This window comes from Puntigrus tetrazona, chromosome 15 (assembly GCF_018831695.1).
Source record: "Puntigrus tetrazona isolate hp1 chromosome 15, ASM1883169v1, whole genome shotgun sequence".
NCBI lineage: Eukaryota > Metazoa > Chordata > Actinopteri > Cypriniformes > Cyprinidae > Puntigrus > Puntigrus tetrazona.
In genome coordinates this window covers 13,170,401-13,194,644 of record NC_056713.1, presented here as the reverse complement: position 1 = coordinate 13,194,644, position 24,244 = coordinate 13,170,401, and the positions used below count along the sequence as shown (strand labels likewise).

The 24,244-nt window shown below is 38.2% G+C and overlaps 1 protein-coding gene across 2 annotated transcripts in view; it reads right to left on the bottom strand.

Annotated features, from left to right (window-relative positions):
- The window catches only part of grik4 (glutamate receptor, ionotropic, kainate 4), a 262,123-nt gene that overhangs the window by 24,575 nt on the left and 213,304 nt on the right, over positions 1–24,244 (bottom strand). For both annotated transcript variants that reach the window (XM_043259848.1, XM_043259849.1), the window contains exon 12: positions 7,085–7,192. In XM_043259848.1, coding sequence (XP_043115783.1) covers positions 7,085–7,192 — 108 coding nt within the window. The remainder of the gene's footprint in view (positions 1–7,084; positions 7,193–24,244) is intronic.

Sequence of the window (24,244 nt, the reverse complement as noted above, 5' to 3'; positions counted from 1 at the left end):
CCCATTTTGATGACAGACTTTGGCTCAGGCATTTCAGAATGACTAAACCAACATTTGAGATGTTGTGCAATGAGACTGGTCCAATGGTTAGTTCAGTTAACCACTCAATGATCTGCTGAGGCAAGAGTTTTTATTACATATTAAAGGAATAGTTGACTTCGCTCTGCCAAACACAAAGGAAGATATTTTGAAGAAGGTTGGTAACCAGGCTGTTTTGGGTCACCATTGACACCAAATAATTTTTATTCCTACTATGGAACTCAGTGATGACTCAAAACAGCCTAGTTACAAACCTTCTTCAAAATATTTTTTTTTGTTTGGCAGAACAAGATTTGTACAGATTTGAAATGAACAATTAATTTAAGGAATTTACTGTGTATGTGTGTTTCCTAATTCAGTAAAATACATATTTGATATGCATTTTGAGATTTTACTCACTTCTTACATTTCCATTTAGAGGCTTTTAATGCAATATTTTATCGCAAAGTTCACATAAAAATATGCGATGTAAGCATATCAAAAGTTCAGACAAAAAAAGGCTCTGTGACTAATGTGAGCCCACCAAAAGACCAAGTTCCTAATTTACGGTTTGTTTTCTCATGCTGCCCAAAGACCAAACAGATTTATTAGGCAATCTGTGGTCAAAATAAAGGCTTCGTAAACATTTCATCCTGCCATCTTTCAATAAACACTGGCTGTGCCCACCGTTATACAATGGGATATTTCTAGTATGCATGGTAGTGGAGTGTGTTCCTGTCATTTTCAAACAATTTGCATAAATTGAACAGAACATTGCTACCTTGGACATAAACAGACACTACAGAATGAAACCAGCCATATAAAAGCTTTTCAAAATCACTTTTTGTTTTAAATAATAAAAAAAAAAAAATCACTTTGTCTGATGCGTTGCGGTAAGACAGACACTAAATGGGTCTGTTGTACTTAAGATTTGTTTAGTGCAGACTGGTTGACTGGAGAGAGTGTTTCATTTTCACCAGTAAATCTGACTCGCTCCACTCCGATGCTTTGAGTGGCAATCTGAAGCACTGAGGAGACTTTTCAGTCTTTCGCATCGCCATGGCAACACTTTCTTCTTCTTCTTTTTTTTTTTACCTGCTTGTCTGGTCCTGCATCCATGATTTTTGATGTGCCCAGTGGCCACGCTCCAGCTGGCCTGAGTATAGCAGCAGCTGGGTCTTGCGGCCTGTCAGACGAGGGGCTACGCCAATGGACATGTTCCGACACTTCAAATAAAACTGAATCCTATTAATACGAGCCGTTCATATGCATCAAAATAACACGGTAACTGTCCTTTCACCTCATTTGTATGTCCATAAAAGATGGATGTGCGCACCTTGGACCTGTCGGGGCAAACAGCGAAATCCCATATTGCCATGGCACAAAGAAGAGCTGCTTTGGCCCAGAGTCTGACACTCTATAAATGCAAATCCCTCCATTTTGTTCATTAACTCGTTGAATCATCCACGCATGTTACCGTCATGCCCCGCACTGACACCGCAGCGGTGGTTATGCAGAAAAGCACAATATAAATGCAAATTTTCATCGCTTACAGCCTGCTTGAGGCACTCAAGTATTGCAGCCGGACACTTTCTCTCAAACTAGGCTTATTAAAGAGTAGCATTTCATGGACCAGTTGCATATTAGACAGACGGTTTCAAAGAATGGAGGAAAGCTAATAAACAAACCTTCTGGATTCAATTAATAGGTCTACGCACTGGGTGAGAGAAGTCATCGACGGCTTCGGGTCATTACGTGGTGCCCATAATGGCCAGCTAGCCTCTGGTCTGATTGATGATTAAGCCAAAGAAAAGGGAATGATTACACATTCATACTTAATAATCCATTATAACTAGAATCTATATAAAGACGGAGGAAGAGGAATTGAGGAAGAGAAGGAAAGCAAACTCCTGGAAATTAACCATGGTATTACTACTGGTTACTGGTTAAGGTATGGTTACAACAAATTAACCATGGTTTTGATAAACTAAGTAAAACAGTGATTAAACAAATACTAATTCTACCTCAGAAATTGCGATCTGAAACATTTTAAGTTAACGCAGATACAATCGATTATGGCTGTGTCCGAAAGCCTAGGAAGCTGACTTGCTGGCTTATAAGGCAGTGACTTCGCAGACAGCGTTTTTTGCAGGAAGGTACCTCACAATACTGATTTCAGACAGGCTTCTGAGGCAGTGTAAGGATTTGATTGTCTACAACAAAATATTTAATCTACAATCTTACTATAATACTAATTTCCTTCTAGAAGTAACATCAAAAGTGTGACGAGTCAAAAATATACATTTACAAACAAAACTGACCTTAAAACGCAACTTTCAGCAGCCATCTTTATTTTTTAGCTCAACGGACTCAGAATAGTATGCGCAGGATTGTGGGGTATCAAAGGCAGCGAAGAATACATCTACGCTGCCTTCAAAATTTGATGAGAAGACGGTACCTCTGGAGACAGGAAGTGAAACAGAATTTGGATTCGGACGTGCCTTGCTGCCTTCCTGCCTTGGAACGCTGCCTCAAAAGGCAGCATTTTAGAGCTTTCAGATGCAGCCTACATTTCAAGTAGAAGCTAAAAAGCTAAAAAATTTTAACTTAACAACTTAGCCTCACTGAATCTTTTAAATTGAATGTAACTTAGCATCAGTAAAGATAAAAAAAAATAACAGAATAAAATATCCCTGCTTTAATTTTTTTTCAGATAATCTTTGGTTAGCAAGCGAACTTCTTAACGTTTTTGAAATTGCATATCACATAATGTTCCAGAAGCTAAAAACAATAACTAAATAAAACAGATAAAACAACTCCTTTTCTCAGCTAGCCTTTGGTCTGACTGATGATCGAGTGACAGAAAATGACATATTTTCATATAATAATCCATTATTAGCAAAGCTTTATGAAAAGAGGGAGGAAGCAATTGATGAAGAGGAGAGAGGTTAACTTTGAACACACAGGACCGGTCCTGGCGTATCGCCATCAATCTCAGGAATGGAGCTCGGGCATCAATCAACTGAGTGAGTGCTGTTATCAGGCCAAGCAATCCTCTCTTCCGAGCTTGAATGGTTTCATAAAATCTGCGGGTCACATCAGAGAAAGAAACTTTCCGTTTAATAGCGCAGACAGTGAGATTAAGGGCACTTTGAGTGTCACGTCTGCCAAATGCAACATTCCTCACCAGTCTGGGATCTGCAGCAGATTTGATTCTATTTGTTTTCTTGGAAGGCTGTCAGCTGATGAAATCCATTTTACAAATATAGCATGGCGGCAGTCTGGTTTGGTGCGTTTGAAAAACAAACACATTAAAGTCAATCTTACTTCAAATCAAATCTCAAAGCTTTTTGTTCAGAAGGTGAAGAAAAATTGGATTTGTGTGTTAGCATTTCTCAGACGTTCTCAAAAAAAAAAAAACCCCGAGTGAGTTTGGTAACTGACTGGTCCACTATTCCCCCTTTATTTATGCCTCCCTTGTTTTTTTTTTATGGCTTACAGGGGGTGAATGGCATCAAAGATAGTCCAGACAGAACCAGCTCTGCCTGATAGTGGTCTGAGAAACAGAAATTGGTCACAGAGGCGGCACATTGCATGAAGATAGCGCCTCACATTTTATATTTATGAACATTTCCAATTGCGCTGCGAATAAAGGCCATCTGCCTCTTTTTGAACACAATAAAAGTGGTCTGTCCACTAAAGATGGCATGCCTGAGGTTTCATCATGAAATTGTTTCTGCAATCGTACTCCTCCATGTTTTCAAAGAGAACACTTTATCGCCATTATTGATTGCGGTGAATTCAGACTCTGAATGTGAGGACTTGCTTTTGAGGGACATGCAGCAATGCAGTATCCACTCCGTGCCACATTATTGTCTTCTCCTATTGCACCCATGCAGATTAATAATACTTAGCTTTTTATTTTTTTAAAGATGGATTCTCAGAGTCAGGTAAAGGCTTACATGACTTTTCTCAGTGATTCAATAGATGGTGTGACATTTTGAAAACACTGCAGATTGCATCACAGAAAGGAGAGTGAACGGAAAGTGAACCCAGTTTCACAGGCAAAACAATATGGATTTGAGCTTATAAAAGAAAAAAGAGCTTGACGACGGCTTTATCTAAGAAAGCAAGCAGTTGTTGAAGGCAAAGCATATCAAACCGAATCAAATGACAGCACAGAAAGGTTGAAAAAGTATTAAGCACAAATAAAACAACAGCGTCTTGTACTTGCACACGCTGCATGTGTTGTTTTAGTATTTGAATCACTAAGGGAATTATGCAAATCAGGCATTAACTCTGTCAAAGAGAGTAAACCCAAAAGCTCATGTAGTGCCTGGTTGAATTTAACGGCGAGAGGTTTGTGAGAAGAAGCACTAAACATGCCTTCAATGAAGTTCTCTCTGCAAAAAAGGAGTGTGATAAATTAGTTATATATATAGTTTTATACAAAGTATAATTAAAAGAGTCCCACATGCAAGTCTTAAATGAGATCCTCCCATTTAAGTCAAGTTTTTAAACCAGGGGGCTGAAATAAGCGTGGAAAATCTATTTCTAAATTACAGCAGTTTTTAATAATCCTACAAACATTATAAGTGGACTTCAGGAAACTTTATCAAATAATTCATGACCCATTTAAGCACACATTATTCTTCACAGCTAAAAGAATTTTTATGCAAAGGTCAGAAATTATTCAGCAATATTAATGAGTATTAAAGGAGTGATATTATTCACAGAAGTCCTCTAATGCATGTGAGGTAAAGTGAGCTAATATTATATTGTAAATTAAACTGGAAATTATGTCTTTACCAAGTCTGCCAAGTCTGCCTAGTCTATCGGTGGCAGAGTAACACAGTTTTTTTGTTCCTCAATCAAAGGCTGGGTTATGAAAAGCAGAGTTTAAAAAAAGGTTGCAAGCAAACATGAGTTATTTGTGTTCTCAATCAAAGCACTGAAGCTCAGGCTCCTTCTGCACATGATATAATGCCAAAGGCATCAAGAGCAGCTACAAAACCCAGCAGAACAGTTTGTACAGTTTAGACAGCTTTACCACTACAAGCCAAACCAGCTCTAATATACTGTCTATCCTTACAAAAATGTTAGATCTAGCCCGTATCGCCAGGGTAAAATTCAATCTGTGTGTTTGTGTGTGTGCTGTAACTTCAGCGATGACAAAAGCTCACAGCAGTAATGAAAACGCTAGTGGAGTGGTCCACAGGTGCTGAGTTCTGCAGCATGTTTTCAACTGTGCTGCGTTTACCGAGATAAAGCAGACTTTGCAATCAGCCTGTGATGAATGGGCCGTGATAGAGCTGAAATTGCTCTTCGGTGGCTCTTTAATGCGACCAAAGTCTTCGTATATCTTTAAAGTGGAATAAACACGTGGTGCAAACTTCTCCCGGTTCTCCCAGCTGCAACATCATTAAGCACATTAACAATAAAAGATCTGAGAGGAACTAATCGTTCCACCTGTATTCCACGCGTTCTTTAAACGCACAACCTCCCCAACATAATTATCTCTATTTCACTTACAGTACCGCACAGCAGTTCGTTTTTTTATAAACTGGGTGAAAACACCAGCATATGTTGTGTTGGAGACTGGTGTGCTGATGTTCCCACCAGGCACTTCAACTAAGTTTAATGAAGGATTTTTCTTTGTTAAATCAAACTTCAAGTCACCATGAAATAAAAGCTGCAATCTTTTTATATTGTGACGTATATCCAAGTCAAACACAGCTTCTTGAAGGAGAAAAATGTGTAGTGGGACTTGATTTTGTGCATCAAGAATAGATTTGATTGTTGGATTGATGCCGCTATATCCCTGCCATCCAAGATGTTTATGTTTTTCTTTCTTCAGTCAAAAAAATGTTCTCGAGGAAAACATTGCAGGATGCTTCTTTATATAGTGGACTTCAGTGATGGCCAACAGTTTGAAGGTCCAAACTGCAGTTTCAAAGCTGTTTCAAAGAAACCAGGATCTTATCTAGTTTCTTAAAAAAAATAAACACAGCAATGATTTTATTACTGAAATTATGCTATTTGTTGTCCAATTCTAATTACTTAAAAAATAAATCCTTTCTCTTAAAAAAACTGTTTACAGGCAATTGCAATTACTTTCTGTATCAATACACACCAGAACTATAACGATAAAGGCACAGAGAAAAAATATCGTTGCAATCATTTTCAGAACGATTTTTTCCAGGTGATGAACAATAAAAGCATTGACACCCAATCAGAATCAATCTTGCTATTACGAGCTCAAAAAAATTTAAACCAGCGGACATACCTGAGCTTAGAATAAACAGTATGGACAGTAACATCGTAATCTCTGTAGTTATTATTCTTGGTGTTAATGGGGCTTAAGGGTCTAAATTCTATAAATGGTGTTGATTGATCTTAAATTGTTGAGAAACTGGACTATTCCTCGAAGCAGCATCATGCTGGTTGACCGGAGCTAAATCTTGCTGATAAACCGCATGACTGTGCTTGTCTTTTCAGCAGTTCTTTACGCTTATCATATCAGGTGTAAATTGAACTGAAGAAGATTTCTCCATCTGTCTTCAACAAGGCTGCTTTAAACTAGCTATTTATTGGCTTTCGAGCGCTTCATTCACCTTGCATGGCCCCTCTTCATTCGCAGTCTCTTTATTCCCCTCTCTTTTCTAGTGAGGGATGACCCAGCCAGATATGCGACATCCGGCCTAAGGCTGTGGAGAGCCTTTTTTTTCTCATCACTATACAGTGTACTAGAAGATGAGAAAATTGCCCCTAGATAACAGCCTAGCGGATTACATCTTCAATTGGTGGTTGTTGCTCCAGGAAATGCTATCACACGCATACTTGTTAGTTTCCACTCATCTCAGAGGAGAAGAGTCTTTATTTAGATCAGTGCTGAAGCCTGAGGTGATCAAAGACTAGACAGACCGTTCCTGGAAGCTAAAGAGAGACTCCTTCAAAAAAGGAGCAATTATATATCCTTTCCAGAGGGTGTGTGTAAATCTCTTGGCTGAATCTGTAGGGTGTGTCCTCTACTGAGGAACCTGGACTAGTAGAAGATAGAACTTACCAGGATGGTAGTTATAGTGAGAGTGGTGTTGAAGAGTGTGTCTGTCACATTAAGTGATGGAAGTTTCCTCTCCATGGACAGTCCCTGCTCTGAATGCCACTGGCCAATCTGTGAGAGAAAAACATAGAGAGTTATTCTAATCCTTTTAGAATGGATCCTTTTAGAACTGTGTGCAGCAGAAGATCCAATGACATGAAAGAGTAACCATGAAGCTTTAAAGGGATAGTTCAGCCATAGAAGAGATTTCTGTCATTTACTTATGCTTAAATCATTCCAAAGGCAATAGTCAAGCTCCCAAATTAACAAAACGCACAATGAAAGTATCACCAATGTATTAGATTTTATGTCTTCTGAAACTACAGAGTTTGTATGAGGAACAGACTAAAATTTAATTAGATATTCACTTAAAGGTTTAGTTCCACCACAAAATGTACGAAGCTATGAGAATACTTTTTCTGTGCAAAGAAAGCAAGAGTAATAAATGTATGCATGGTGGCACTCTCGCACAGGGGTTGCACCTTCTGTCGTGTAGAGACAGAAAGCCCTCGGATTTCATCAAAAGTAGCTTTTTCCGAAGACGTGAACAAATTTTCATTTTTGGGGGAACTATCCCTTTGAACTCATAGCTGTCAAATTTTATTAGCTTTTGCACATATTCAAACTTGCCACTTCAAAACATGACTCCATTGGTTCTTGCATATTTAATGACTTACTGTCTAAATGTGCAGATGTGTGCATAAGATAAGATTTAACATTTCAAATGTTTCTTGTTCCTCATAAATTCCAATAGTGTACAAAAACACTTTTACGTGGCTACAGAAGACCTGGAATAATACATAAACAAACAAAGGTCACACAAGGAGGGGCAGAAATGAGCTTTTCCATTAAGGGGCAACTGATTCAGGCCATTTTTTTTTGTTTACACAATGACCACGATTATTAATAAATTACATAAAAAATGTTTTTGGGACAACCAAAACATCCCTCTCATAGGATACACAGAAAAACAAGAACAATTAACAAATTATGAATTGTTTAACTTCTTTTTACTTTTTATTAGAAAATCAACACTGAAAAAACGTTTGAAGTCAGTTATGCAATCTCTCAAAACACTTTCATTTTTGTTTATTTTAGTGCCATTTTTGTCATTTTGAAGCAAAACATTCGCAGGCCCTATTCACTTTAATATTAAGAAAGGTGATCAGAACTGATACAAAAATTCACTTTTTGTGTTACACAGAAGAATTAAAGCCATAAAGGGGAGTAATAAATTATGCCCATTTTTAATTTTTGCATGAAGCATTTCTTTAAGGCTCAATGTCAGGTGGAGGATAATGCGGAAGCGAGCTTGTGGACGCACACACAGAACAGTCAGAACACCTTAAAGAAAGCGGCGAAGGGACATGCGCTCAATCAGAAATGCAACAGAATGCATTCATTAACTCAATTACACCCCAATTCTCTGAAGCGAGCCAATGTCCTCATTATCATTCCGGTTTTGGCTGGCACCCCTTCGCTAGACCTCCTATATGGGGCCACGCTGCCTTTAATGGGAGGCTGAGTCTCCACCCAGCACACATGGCAATCCTAAATCACCCATCATTTTTTTTGTTTTTATTATAATTACAAAGCGGCATGGTTCATTGGGCCTCCTGCTTGAAGTATTCTGCAGAGGTGCTGCTCTATTTATCTTCCCCTCTGTACCTGATCCCTAGCGTTTCCATAGACCCAAACGACACAGGGGAGGATGATGCAGCATGCGCTGGATCTAAAATTACCCGCTCTCAGAGATATGAAAGTGTCGAGGGCCACAAATAGGGGAGAAAGTGAGCAACAGGAACTTTTTTTATTCAAAGTGAATGTAAGAAGCAAAAACAATCTGGTAGCGTGATTCTAAGGACTTTATGGATGCTGCAGCCACAGAAGCAGGAATATTTCTCCAAATCCTGCGTGCATGGGGGACCTTGCATGAAACATTCCTAAAAGCAAGGGCAAAATACATCTGCACTAGTTTGACTTTTATGTTGCAAAGGAGAGCTGCTGTTCAAGATTGCACTGATCCTCGTGAGATTGCAAGATGCCGAGGATAATCCATTTGAAAATAGCTCACCATTCTTTTAACTGTAAACCTGTTTCTCTAAGCACACTGCAAAAATATTTTCCTAATCATTATTCTGTTCTTGTTTTCCACTAAAATAGCCATAAAACAAAATATATTTACTTGAAAAGCAAAACAGATGAAATATATTAAAATGTTCTTAGGAGAATATATCTTGAATTAAGTTTTTGTTGCCTTAGGCATTACTTTTTTTTTTTTTTTTTTTTTAGCAAAGTGTAATTATAGTTAAAAGAAATAAAATAAAACAATAAAAGATATCAACAGTAAACTTAATTCTGGACATTTTCTCAAAACCAGACATTTATTTATTTTTTTTACAGAATTAAGTAATGGTTAAAATAAATAAAATAAAACATAAAATATATTTAAAAAATAAAACAAAATAAATTCAACAATCAAGCTATTTCAAGATATGTTTTCTCAAACCAGACAACAAAATTTATGATAACAACAATAAACTTAATATATTCTCTGAAAACAAGGCTTGATATATTAAATAAATAAGTAAATGCATCTTGTGTTTTGCTGTGAACACAGTGAGAGATGAAGAAAGGGGAAAGTGAGAATGCAAGGACACCCGGAATCAGAGATTTCCTCTGAGAATATGATCAAAAGATCCTGCTTTCTATTTCTTTCCCTCCTCGTCTCTGTGGCAGAGATACCACCTTACTCTCACAAATGAAATCCAGCAGCAGCCAAACAGCCTTGATGGCTCTGTGGAATCAGCAGTACATGGCTGTGATGAGCTGAAAAAACCCCCACAGCCAGACCCTGATCTCCGAACCATTTCAATATAGAGAGGTTGTGATACCAAGAACAATTAGGATTTATTAGGAGAGACATAAAGAAAAGAGAGGAGGAGGAGGTGTAGGCAGAGAGTGCAGTCAGGGACAGTGAGGGACCGTGCGGTAAATCTGTGGGCAGGAAGACAGTCTGGATATCGTCCAATAGGGAGGAACTGCTCTGAGAGCAGCCATCTACTCAGTATAAACAGCTCTGACAAACATGAAGAACAAAACATGCCCAGAGTGGCAACTAAAGCAGACACACACTCGTGCGCACACACTGTTACTCAGCTGTTTAAATGGAGGCATTACATAGACTTTTGCTCGTATGTACAGCTAGTTAGAAATATTGAATATTGAATATAAATGTAGGTATTACACCATTATAATGCACAGCATTAATAATTCATATCACATTTTTATATCTGCTAAAATTGCATTTAAAACTGCTATTAAATTATTCTTAAAAAAATGGATTTAAAACAAATGTGAGTCTTACAAGACAGCAAATGCAAATCTGGAAATGAGTACTAAATATCCAACATCGATCAATATATATCCATCCATTTGAGTCAATAATGAATTAACAAAGAAATTATACTTATAAAGTGGTTTTCATCCCTAATAATTACAGGGAAATAATTTCACCATAAAGGATTAGAAGTAGTATTTGTAAAGAGTAAAAATGGCATGCTTTTCTTGAAACTAATGAGAAATGGCCTAAAGTTCAGCGTCGCCATTTAAACCTTTGACCATGGATCCCTGTGATTTAAAGGTGAATGGGTTTCATGGTTTAATACCCTTAAAGGTCTTTAGTCTGTTTCATGCCTATGGTATAAATAATCACAATAAAGGCCCAGCAAGTGACTAATTTTCTACACTGGGCCCATAAGAGGCTATAAGGGAGCAGTTGTGGTAATTAAGTGTGTAAAATGAGAGCAACAAGCCAAGGTAAATGGGAGTAACTGGCTGAGCAGGACCCATATCCTGTTCATTTAAACGAGTCGTGATTAATCAAGAGCTATGAGTGCATGTCATTAATTACCGCTGACAAGTACACAATATCAAAGTCAAATTTGAGCTCCACTGCTTGTACAAATGGTACTTACAGCAGTCTGTACACCTGATCAAAGCCCATAATGTACTCAGGGACAGACTTCTCAAGTTCAACATCAGTCAGTCTGCTTTAGTCGGCAGAGGTGTTGTTGTAGGTTTATATCTCAGGAGGGTTTTCTCACTGTAATGCTAAAAAAGAAAGTTCTGTGGAAGGTTTCAGGGGATAAAAGTAAAGAAGAGGCACAAATGTACAACTCTACGTGGGTTTTAACTTTCTGATAATGTCAGGTTAGTGGTTGTCAGCAATAATCATAGAGCTCCATACCTGCTACATATGCAATTATCACCTCAGCTGTGCCGACATGCACTCCTTCACGCTTTATCTGTCTCTCATCTTGCTATTTTTTTGCTTTTCCCCATCCTGCTTGCTGCAAATCTACCCAATAATGAAAACCAGTGGGGTGGCTGGAACAGGCAGGTAGAGTCTGGTTTATTCTGTGAATGGAGGCATGAAGAAGTCGACTTGGATCAATACGGCAGTGTGAGAAAGATGGAGGAGAGGAAGAAGAAGGCGACGGATAAGCCCAAGCGTGGCCCTAGAAAGCACTACAGCTCCAGAGAGATAACATGAACGCCTATTGTGAGCCGCCACAACCTTTCAGGCGGTTCTCAAACTAATAGGACAAAGAGGCAACTGTATCTGTGTGCGACTTGTCAACCCGCTATCAAACTATCAGTGTATGAGTCCAGGTCCTCAAGAGTGTGTTTGAACGGGAAGTGGGTGTATACAGTGGTTGAATGGCACTATCTTCGTGTGGAGCACCGCCGAGCCGCCGAGTGTCATTGCACCAATCTGTGAGTGTTCTTTACAACCCAGTGACCCCGTGACCCGCAACTCAAAAACATGTCCACATCGCCTCGTTTGATGGCTGGCCGTTGCCGTTTATTCAGAGGCCAGAATTCCCGCCTCTCATGTGGAACGGGGAGAATGTCACACCTGCAGTCATTAGCAGGAAACATACGCTGACGGATAAAGAGTTAAAGGCTGGTTGGAAAGGTCAGGTGGGTATACTCCCTTTCAAGAAGTGACCTTTTACTACAATCAAAATTTCAATTTGCAGCGCATAACCGCCAACAGAAAAACATTTCTTGTTATTCCCAAATAGCAGAGCCAATTTCAACATTCATTATTTGACATTATCCGCTTGCTGCAGGGCCGTTCCCATAATGAGGAGACACTGGAGATCAGAGCCCGTCAAGCTCCACCCAAAGCACAGCTCACATCAAAGCTTTCTACAAACGCCCCCCCACACATGCTTAACAATGCTCTGCCGAAGCTCCCACTGTCCGGATGCGAACACTGAAAGCAAGGAGGGGAAGATAGGCCGAGACCAAATCCTGCATACTGTCTAGTCCCCTTTTCATCATTCCTCATTTATTCTCTAACTCTGCTAGCTTCTTCCTTCTCCAGCTCTCTGAAGGTCCTTGCCTGGCTGTGCAAGGGTAATGGTGGAGGAAAGGAACGGTTGTAGAGCATTTTATAAGCATCATTGTTATGCGTACGATATTGCCAAAGCACCAATATGCAAAAACAAGAAATACTAAAGTACTAAGTTACTAAAATGCATATATATATATATATATGTGTGTGTGTGTGTGTGTGTAATAGGACACATACACGTAAAATACAGTGACCTCCATAATTATTGCCACCCCTGTGAGGGGCAGGTGTATGTCGACCTTCATAAGTAGCCACTCGCCTTAACTAGCCCGTATCTACAGTCAGAGCAATCATTAAGAAGTTTAAAACAACTGGAACAGTGACAAACAAGGCTGGAAGAGGTGTCAAGTTTATCTCTCTACAACGAACAGTGAGGAGGATTGGAAGAGAAGACATTATTTAAGATATTTTTTTTGGCTCTGCCAAAAAGCAGAAGACATTGGGTCTTTCAGCAGGATAATGATCCAAAACATGTGGCAAAATCTACACAAAAATGGTTCAGCTGTCACAAACTCAAGGTCCTCCCATGGCCATCTCAGTCCCCAGACCTCAACCCAATCAAAAACCTTTGGGGCGAGCTAAAGAGGAGAGTGCATAAGTGAGGACCCAGGACACAGGATGATCTAGAAAGATTGTGCAAAGAAGAATGGACAAAGATCCCTCTCTCTGTGTTCTCCAATCTTGTGAGATATTATAGGAGGAAATTAGGTGCTGTCTTGTTGGCAAAAGGGGTTATACAAAATGCCAAAGTAATGTACTTAAATTTAAAGGTTGGATTTTTCTCTTTTTTTTTTTTGTATTTGGGTTCTATGTTGTTGTTTTTTTTAAAAAAACAACTAACAAAACAGACAACCCAGAAAATAAAAAAAGCTGCTTTACAACTTTTTTGTGTGTTCATTCTGAGCACTTTTTACATTGTAAAGATGCTGAACTTTTATGTGTTACGACCTTCACCACAACACTTTTAATGTAAGAGATAAAGGAATTTTATTGAGTTCTTTAATGCATATAAGATTTTTACACAAGAAAATACAGGTAAAAGACTGTGATTTATTTATATCATTTATAAGCAGTAGTAAATGGGATTTATATAGGATTTGGAAGATTTACAGGACAGTAAAACAGAAAAGTACATTTAGAGTCTTTTAAGATTGGAGCGGAGAGAAAAGAAGTGAAAACGTGTATGTCAGGGAGAATGTTGTTCACACACTGCTGATGTCATGAAAACCATAATATCCTGAAATCCACCTTGTTCGATTCCAGGCTACAGATACAAAACTATGTTAGGTGTCACAATATAAATTTCACAGCTATGAGCCACAGTACAGTCCCACATTATTACATATTGCTATGTATTCATTATTTAGCATCATTTTTTACATACAAAGGTTTGTCACGAAACCCTAGATGGCGCAGACAGTTCTGATATAATTCTCAATCTGATATAATTTTCATTCACAAAGAGCAGCCGATTGGTTTCTTTTTTGCATCAGCAGCCAATGAGCTTGCTGCTTAACAAACCCTTCACTTCCCCAGCTCCACCTGTATAGATCTGCTATGGGGGAGTTTCATGAATGTTATGTATTTCACACAGTATGTTATATGAGCATCCGCAGTATTTCTACATGCTCACAGCAGCCCGTCTATTGATGGAGCACATAGCAGATGTATTCTGACAAAACACATAGAGAGTATGCATCATTATTTGTGAAAAAAACTTAAAAGTGCAACAGGAAATAAAAAGTTTAATTTAGTTTAAGCTAGTTTAATACTATGGATAACCATGAGCGCTCAGACTGACCTGAGATTTGTCCCGTTTTGTCCCTGTTTTATGAATTTATCTATATGTCTTTTGCATGCCAAAGTCAATAAATATTTAGCAAAATTCGTACAATGATGTATTACTTTTACCTTTATGAGCAAAAATTACAGCGTATTTTAGTTGTTTCTCCTGAAAATATATGGGCACATATGGGCAATAATATGTAAGTGATAACGCTGTTCAAGTAAATGATCAGATTTCAAAGCTGGAAACTTTATAAAAGAAAATGTAAAAGTGTCTAATTGTATAATTACCTCCTACATTCTTTATTTAATTTATCCATCCATCCAATCTGCCAGCATACAGCTAAGACTTAGTCCAAACAGAGAAGCAAAGACATAAAGAAAGACTCCCCTGTGGTCTACAATCAAACAGTTTTTATCCACATCCACGTTCACACAACCCTCTTCATTTTAATTACCACAACACTCACTGAATACAAACATATTGGCTTTAATGTTGGGTGCTAAAAAGAGACGAGCCTTTCGTGCCTTTTCGACTTCTTTTCAAGTCAGCGTAGTTACCGGCTCTCACGACCTCGGGACTTCTTCAGACTCTCATCTCTCTGTTTCTGTCTCCTCAGAAGTAGAACACAGCGTCTCCAATGTTAAAAGTTGCGCCTGGGCTGAGCAATTAGCCATTAAAGACTGGGTCAGAGAATGATTGGTAGGCCAGATGATGGACCTGGAGATAGCTCAGGGGTAAAAAAACACACTTTTAAGAGACCTGACCATCACAGGGTGTGTTTCTCCCCCACACATATTTCTCATCTTCTTATTCGGTTACCTCCTACAGTCCTAGAGCCTTGATCATTCAGTGTTCGCAGACCCGTTCCTTCATATTTCATCACATCCACGTTATTGCTCTCCCCAGGCGGGTTCACGCACTGACACAAATTGTGTACATTACAGAGGAATGTTATGGCTGCTGTGACAGTTTTATTGCCGCCCGGATGAAGACATAAACGGGTAATTCATGATTTCTATCAGCGATAATACTGAAGTCCTCAAAATGCTCCTCAACTTCCATTTCTCCAAATTCTGTCAGAAACGTGTTTTTCTACTGGCACCAAACCGTACAGTATGTGAGAAATGGGTCTTTCGGAAATAGAAATATCACTCTGCAGAGCTCTTTAAATGCTTTGAAATGTGAGGAACTTGTGCCTTATGGTTTAAATCGAGTGGTCTCGAGTTGATTTGCAAGGCTCATGCCAAACCAGCTGGTGTGGTATGATATCTTTCAAGACAAGAAGCGAATCGGTATTTTAACTCCCAGTGTGTGTCGGGAAGTGTTCACTCTCTCCAATGTTCAACATGGGGTGCAAACTTGACGGAGCTTAGTGACTAGTGTTGTCTTCAGACACTGTGATAAAAACACACATAAGACACAGACGGGCCTAATAAATGAGGTCTCGTGCTGAGAGTACAAGTAAACAAATTCAGTTGAAAGACAGAGCAAGCCAGCAGAGCCAGGCGAACATAATCGAATTCAAATAGCTGTGTGTGTATTAAAACTACCTGCTGTGAGTGTGTATCAGTGTTTGGGAGAAATTAAACTAAAATTAGCAACGCTACCAGCTACACTTTTCTTCTTTTTAGGAGTGCGATAGTGCCTGATTGCTTAAAAATGTTGCTTGTTCTGTAACTTTTCCAACAATAGCAGTATAGCATAACTGATAACATTCTATATTAATGCATATCACACTCCCTTTGTATGGCAATGACGCTTAACAAACCATTTCAGTATAAAAAATAAGTTCTGCCCATTATCTTTTTAATTGAAATATTAATATTAAGTCACATACTAAGTTAAAGTGCCCCATTATGGGTTGTAAAAGTTTCATATTTTGGTTCTGGGAGTCCCAAACAACAGGTTGAATGCAAGGTCAAAAAACATTTTAATTTTCTCATAATATACATTTTATTTTTACCTTATTTGTTCAGTGATTCCAAAACAATCAATTCAGCAATTCATTTTTCCAAACCCCTCCAGTAATTGATAGATTTCATTCAAATAAGTTTTTGTACGCTTTTAACGCTCCAAAAGTGGCACCTGGTGGCAAAGAATGAATTTGCATTTTCATTCAGACCATTGCAAAAACACTATGTCGGCCGGCAATATGCTTAATGTTTCAACTTTTTCCTTTGAGAGACATTAACTTTACATACGGTGCACTTTCAGATTTAAAACTCTGCAGGATGTTTTCATTCACTGTGTTACACACTGCATTTCAAAAATCCAGAATAGGGGCACTTTAAATATGTGACCAAAATGTAGCTTACAAAGCTGCATTTTCAAATAAGTTTCCCCAAAATAATATGTGTATGAAGGTTTATAAAGCGAGTGTGAGATAAGACCAGGGCCTGATGCTGTCTAAACTACTCAGAGGATGAGCTCTGGCGCCGAGGGGGAGAATCAGAGCGGGACAAATGCGAAGCGGGAGACGCGGCCTGTACGCAGCAGGAGAAATCCAACAGTTGAAGCTTCTCCTTCAGGGAAGAAGAGCTACTCCTCCCTGCTGCCGGGCCTCCGCTGCAGGTGGTATAATCTCAGGCCTTGATTAACTACTTCTATTACCAAACGTAATTACGAAATCGTCAAGAGTGGTCTGCGCTGGCGTGAGCAGGCCAACCCCCCGCAGTAAGAGAGACAAACAAATAAACAGCAGTGCGGCTCTGACAGCCGGCTTCTGACTGCTATTAGGCTCCACAGAGCTCAGGCTAATTAATAGCCTGCGATGCTATCGATGGGGGAAATAAAGACAATTGACAATTGCCTCTCGCAAGCCCTGGGAGAAAGATGCAGGGCTGAGACCTGCTGTGAAATGTGCTGGAAGCGTGTGTGTGTTTGTTTTTGAGTCAAAAAAAAATCTTCAGAATTTCAGGGCTGCACAATATACACACATATTACATATATGCTACACATAATGTACATATATATTCATTGTATACATTACAATGAATGAAGCATTTATATAGTGCTCTATTGTGTATCGCTTTACACTCACAGCGCTTTTCTCAACCATCACAATATGAAAAAAATCTAGTAATTTTCACTATATTGCATGACTAGCTGCCGCATATTTAAAAATAATGAATCATTCTATTAGGGGGTCATTTGCATTCAAAAAATGATGAAATTTTTATTTGCCCACTGCTTGACCACTCATTAGGTACATTCTTATTGTTTTGACCAGTTCAGTACGACTATAAAGTAATATTGATAATCGTGTTTTTTTGTGTTGCTCATTATTATGTTATGATATTGTTAAATAAAAAATAAGAAATATATTGAAATAATATTTAAAATAAAAAGCAAATAATAAGTAACAAATACATTTGTTTTATTTTTAAATTATAAATTTAAATATAAAATTATCTGGACATATTACAGTAAATACTCTCTATCTGTTCATTTACATGCATGTAAATTCACAATAAACCTAAATGTCAGACACTGAAACTCTGTATCACAAGCTACATTTGTGTAAATGTGGTGCATAAAACCAGAAAAGCATATATATATATATATATATATATATATATATATATATATATATATATATTTTAATCGAAGCCTGCACAATTGGACAATATCTAGACATTGATTTTATTTCAATTTATGCATATTATGCAGACCTAACCAGTGGTGTGTACATGTGTGTGTGCCTGTGTTACTGCAAGCACGCTTTCCCTGCATTGCTGCTCTAAGGGCACTCCAGCTGGCGGGGTGCCCAAACCAACCAGCTTCCATTCTCATGGATCCTGAAGGGCATTTCCGCTCGGCTTGCCCCCTGGGACCCAGCAGCTACAATATCTAGCGTTCGGAGCGGGGCAAAGTCAATGAGATCATGCCAAATCATCTCTGAAGCTCACAACAGAAAACTGTGTCCTTGGTCAGAGCCTGTTTTAGACCGAAAAGGTCCTATCATAATTCTGTCCATCCTATTCTGTACAACATCTTCATCCAAAAACAGGCTGAATTATATCATCCATTTAGCCAAGCCATGGCAGGCCAAAGGAGGACACCATCTGCCCACGGTTGCAAAGCACTGACTCCTTATTAGCTTGCTTGATATCGCTCATTACCCGGTCTCATATAAAGATAAATGCAGGGTGTCCTGAATTAAAGCACATTCTCTAGAAAATATTTACTAGTCTTTTCATCACTTGTTCAGTGGAGAGAGAGAAGTGAGTGGGTGAGAATGCCAGTCGGAGGATGCTAAGTTGAGCTCTGTACGGTGTGGCCGTGTTTAATGGGGTCTCTTTATGAAGAAGACCGGTGGAGCTTACTGCCAGATCAGACAGGGATAACCACGGGGTACATCAGGGCTTCTGAAACTGAGGAATACGGTCAAGGTGAAGGTGACCTTCTTAATGTCGGCACATCTTCATCTTCAAACGGAAACATTTCCAGTTCTCTAGCAGGAGTTTATTTTGTTTTCGTGTGTGTTATAATGAGATGAATTTGTTATTTTGTTTTGTTGGGTGGTTGTTGCGCTTGGTATCTGTGGCAGAAAACGACAAGCAATGTTCCCTGGAGCACATGCTCCAATCTATTCCTTTTCCAATCTGTCACACATTTTGCTATCCGTTCCAGTGAAACCTAAAAGGAAAATGCAAACACTATACATTTGCTATACTGCTGCACCACTATACTGCTGCATTTTTTTTTTTTTATAAAATCAATCAAATCTACAAAATGAAGAATTTAAATTTTTTAATAAAATAAAATGAAGCAATAACCTCTCATACGCAAAAGCAAAAATATTACTGAACCAAAAACTCAAATGTTTGGGTTCATCCACTGTTCTCCAGAACCTAAGCTGGATGAAGTTATCAAAATAAAGTTAATTTGAGCACTTGAATTAGTTATCAAGTATGATCGCTCCCTTAAATTGCTGTATAATGAGTTAATCAGATCTCGTTTCGTAGAAAAACATGCAGTCAGTGTGCAGATGAAATTATTTTGGGATATTTCTGATATCCAATTTTTTCTGATATCCCTGTTTTCAGGTTCAAATCAGCAAAATGATAAATAACTAAATTACCACAAACAGCAGAATATTTATTTATTCATTAATTATGAATAAAAACAAAAAAAAATCCTTCTAATGAACTAATTAGAATCTATCATGTCAAAACATAGAAGAATAATTAGACATGGATTCCTTGGGATTTTCCTAGGGGTTTTTATAATGAGGTTTTTCAATGAATGAGTAATATAAGGCCTGTGGTAAACAAAAATTGACGATACTTTAGTCTTTGCCCTACAACATACACTACACTCACTTAAACCCCCAACGTTCCTGTGTAGCTACTAATTACAACCATACAGTTTTACAATTAAACATAACTGCTTTCATCAGAAAATCTCAAGAGATCCCATGGTGAATTATTCTTATGGGCTTAAGCGTGCCATTTTTGTGACATTACAACCTGCCTTTAATGTTTTTTAATACAAAATTATGCCCGTGCACTAAATAGCGAATTTACTTCACTAAATAACTGAACAAGCTTAAAACTTCAGTGCATAAAAAACCTAATAGGCAAAATACTGGATTATAAAAGCTAAAATAAACCTGTTATGACAGATTGCAATAACTGCATCTGTATTTTTGAGGCTGACTTCGACAGTAGTGCTTTTACATTTAAAATGCTGTCAGTCACACACACCGGTCTTTCATTATTGACCATTTGTTGCAAAGTCCTGTCTATTTGAAAGCTTTCCCGATCATTATACAGAGAAGCCAAGCTTCCAAGTGGGACAAAAAATACATTGACTTAAAGTCCAATTTCCAATAATGTTTAAAGCCTTTTGTCCAATGAACATTGATCCATCTTTGCTCCATTAGAAACAAGTGTTCAGGTATAAGCCATATATTCCTACTGATGCACAACCTCAAACCTGTTTTATGGGCCATGCATCCCCAACATCTCATCTATAGATATATAAGTAAAAAAAAGTCTATCTATCTATCTATCTATCTATCTATCTATCTATCTATCTATCTATCTATCTATCTATCTATCTATCTATTTTTTTATCATAGTTGTATGATACATAACAATGGTCATGTACTGATTTAGCTTTAATTACATAAATACAAAATTATACATTTTAAAATATATTAGCCTAGTAATATCCCAAAATTAAAACAATTAAAAATATTATTTTTGTTTCCATTTATTTAAAATTACAATTCATTCATTCCCAACCTGTGTAATTTTCATTCTTTTATGATTGTTTCTTAAGCTTTACTGAAGGAGCTGTGGAAAAAACTAAGCTTGCATTTGTTTTTTGTGTGTGTGTGTGATTTATGCTGTCAATATCATGAGATATTTAAAGCAGAATGCTTCTGAATGCTCTGTCTCAGATTAGCAGCTATTAGAGCTATACGGATGCCTTGGCAACAAGTCTTGAGCGAAGCTGCCAGGCTTTATACAAAGACGTGCACACATGCACACATCCACGAATGCACATGCTTTCTCTTTCCACATCATATACTGACAGATGCTTGAGGGCTACATCAACACCCTACCTACTGGGAATCTGTGGATCTTTCCAGAGACTCTGGACAAACAGAAAAAAGATGGAGCGTTGTGGCTAAAAGGAGAGCGAGACGGAAAGTAGTACAACACTGAGAGCAGTGTTAAGTCTAGATTTATCCGTCATGTCCTGGAGCAGTTGGCAGAGCTGATCCTACCCAGCGGGCATTGGACAGATTGGCCCACATGTGTACATACGCTTCCCTTCTGGAAGCTGGTATGGAGGGAGGAGAGGGAGGTGGGCATATGAGGCGGACCAGCACACATTATTGGCGCTTCTAAATTGAATTTCTCTGGCAAGAATCTCATATATGTGAACTGTACCGCACTCAACCAGCACTGCAATTTCACATCCGTTTCAGCTCGAAATATGTATATCACACCCAGCTGGGATGGCGAGATGGCTGCAGCACTTTTTGCGCAGGTTTCTTTAAACCAAGCGTGGTTCTAGAAGTGTGCCAGTGCCTAATGAGAGCTTATGTAACATTTCAACACTTCGCTGATTATTTTATACACTGCCAACACTCTCCAAGACGTATTTGAGGACGTTTTGGCACATGGACGGAAGGTGATATGCTTCTGGGTTTTCAAAAATATTCCAAAACTAATTATTAAATAATTATTCAGGGTTTGGGCAATAACACCTCATTAAATTAATTTAATCAAAGAGATCTGCTTTACTTATCAGCCCAAGACTATCTATCTATCTATCTATCTATCTATCTATCTATCTATCTATCTATCTATCTATCTATCTATCTATCTATCTATCTGTATAAAAGAAAGTCACTGACACATCTATGTTGCACAGAATAAAGTAAGTCAGGTTTGGAAGTGTATTTCATTTTTGGGTGAACTATCCCTTGGCACCACTGCATTAAACATGCACATAGTATTGTACTACTATCACAGCATAATGCACACTATTTAACACACTATTCAAAAAAGCAGTATAAAATGTAAACTTTGCAGAACACCAGTATTCCACCCCAAGACATGCACTGCATATTTCACACTCATACTCATTAAATGAAAATAGCCTCTGCTTAGATTTGTGGGTAAATGTCTGTCATTAAGGAAAAGAGACAGTGTGAGCTCTGCCATAATGCCCGGTCTTTCACAACAACAAGTGCACAACAAACACAGAAAATGATGTGAAGAGGGGAGTTACGTTAAGACAGGGAGGTGACATTCGCCTGAACTTTGCTGTCCAGCTGGACCGCACAGCAGCGTTGAAAGGGCCGGGCCAGGGAAGCGACAGATGCATTACATCAAATTGAGACAGCGGATATTACTCTCTAGAAAAATAGTGACGTCTTTGTGAAACTAATAAGGTTGGGCGCGAGCACCAGCTGCCAGTCCAATCTCTGCTGTTATGACTGGAATAGTGAACAAAGTGGCCTTCGACTGTCCATCTGTCCATCACGAATCACAGAGCCCGCCGTACAGCAGCAGTTGACGGACAAAGTTGACAGTGTTTCAAAAGGTTAAAAGAGCAATAAAAAAGTGTATGTGAGTGACACAAGGTGACGGTCGCAAAGGCTGTAGAAATGCGGTGTCACTCAGAAACCAGGCTGCTGTTTGACAGCGCTAGCCTTCTGCTCTCTCTCTCTCTCGCCGTCATATACAGAATCAGCCAACGCTAACAACACTCAGCCGTCAACTCGGTTTATCCTAAATGGCTGTTTTAAGTTGGAAAACGTTCATGCTGTGCTGCTGGATGCAGCTCGGGGCAAAGCAAGAAAACTCACTTAACTTCAGAGGTGCCGGTGTGTGAAAATGGATAGAAATTTTTATTCTGTGACAACACTACGAGTAATTTTTTATTCTAAATGTAATTCTATTATTCAAAAAAGGACAAAAGAACAGCACACTGCTGCAATGCTCTCACACTATTTCAAGTCGACAAACTACGCTTCAAACATTTTGGTATGCCAGGTAGTCATTTAGGGGATTTTTCTGAGCAAAAAGGGGGCCTAGTTACTTCCTTTCTGGCCTTCCTTTGTAAATTCAAAAGTGTTGTGTGTTTCCATCTTTAATAAAAAAAAAAACAATCCAAAATGTCTTTTATAAAAAACAAATATCCCAAACATAACCACAAAATGTCACAAGATGGAGATGGAGTGCAACATAGAAACTATGTTACTTAAATTAAATTAAGTGATATGTGCACATCCAAACAACAACAACAAACAATAACTGTACAGCAGGTAAATGATCAAAAAACAATATCTTAGAATGCTTTCAAAAAGAATAGCACATTGTCACAGCGCTTTCATACGTTATTTTAAAAGTGGACAAACAACATTTTGATCCCTTCGGTCTTCATCAGGTAGTGACTTTTTCTGAGCACAGACTGGGCACACCTTCAAAAAGAGTATTCTTTAAAATGATTCTTTTATAATCTTTCTTTTGGAATGAAAAAATGTGTCGCTTTTTGCTTTTTAGATGCAACGCAAATCCAGTGTAACTATTAAGAAACAGCATGTACATATCCAAAATGACTTTAGAGGAGGTTCATGACCAAAAAACATTCAAGGAGGCCTTCAAAAAAAACTCAAAGATATCGTACTGTCACTATGTTCTTTATAATAGTGGACAAAAAACATTATGACTTTTCAGGTAGCCAACCCATTTAATTTTAATTAAATTTAAATTCAGGAGGAGCCTAATCATTCAATCCAGACAATCATCATTACGAGCCTATATAAGCAGCAGTCCATCAGGACGTAATGAAACAGTCACCCACATGTGGTCACAAACTTTAAGACATTTGTTCCTCTTTGAAACACAAATGAACATATTTTTACTACAACCTGAGAAAGATAATTTGTGTATATACAATTACTTGATGCAAGAGAACCAATGAGGTATAAATTCCGTCTCATTTAAAAACATTTAAGCTTCCATATACCATAGCTGATGTGCAACGATCAATATTTATATGCAAATAAGGTCATGTAGAATATGGCATTAATATGCGCTTAATTAGCACTAATAAATGATAATAATATGAAACTAATAGGTGTAACCGTAAAATAAAGTGTTAATGTATCTTCATTTGTGCTTAGAAGATAAACAAAGTCATACAGGTTTGGAAAAACATGAGGGCTATTTTGGTTTTCGGGTGAACTGTCCGTTTAAATTTCCAAACACTTATTTTCTGTTTACTAATGGCAGATGGCACACCTGCAAGAGCCCCCGCTTCATGTCGCAATAACAATTCAATCTACATCCAAACCTGCCAATAAAAATCACAGGAGCATGAAAGTGCTAATTAACAATAATTCCATCACACTCAGTCTAGCCGTCTCGCTGGACTCTATGAA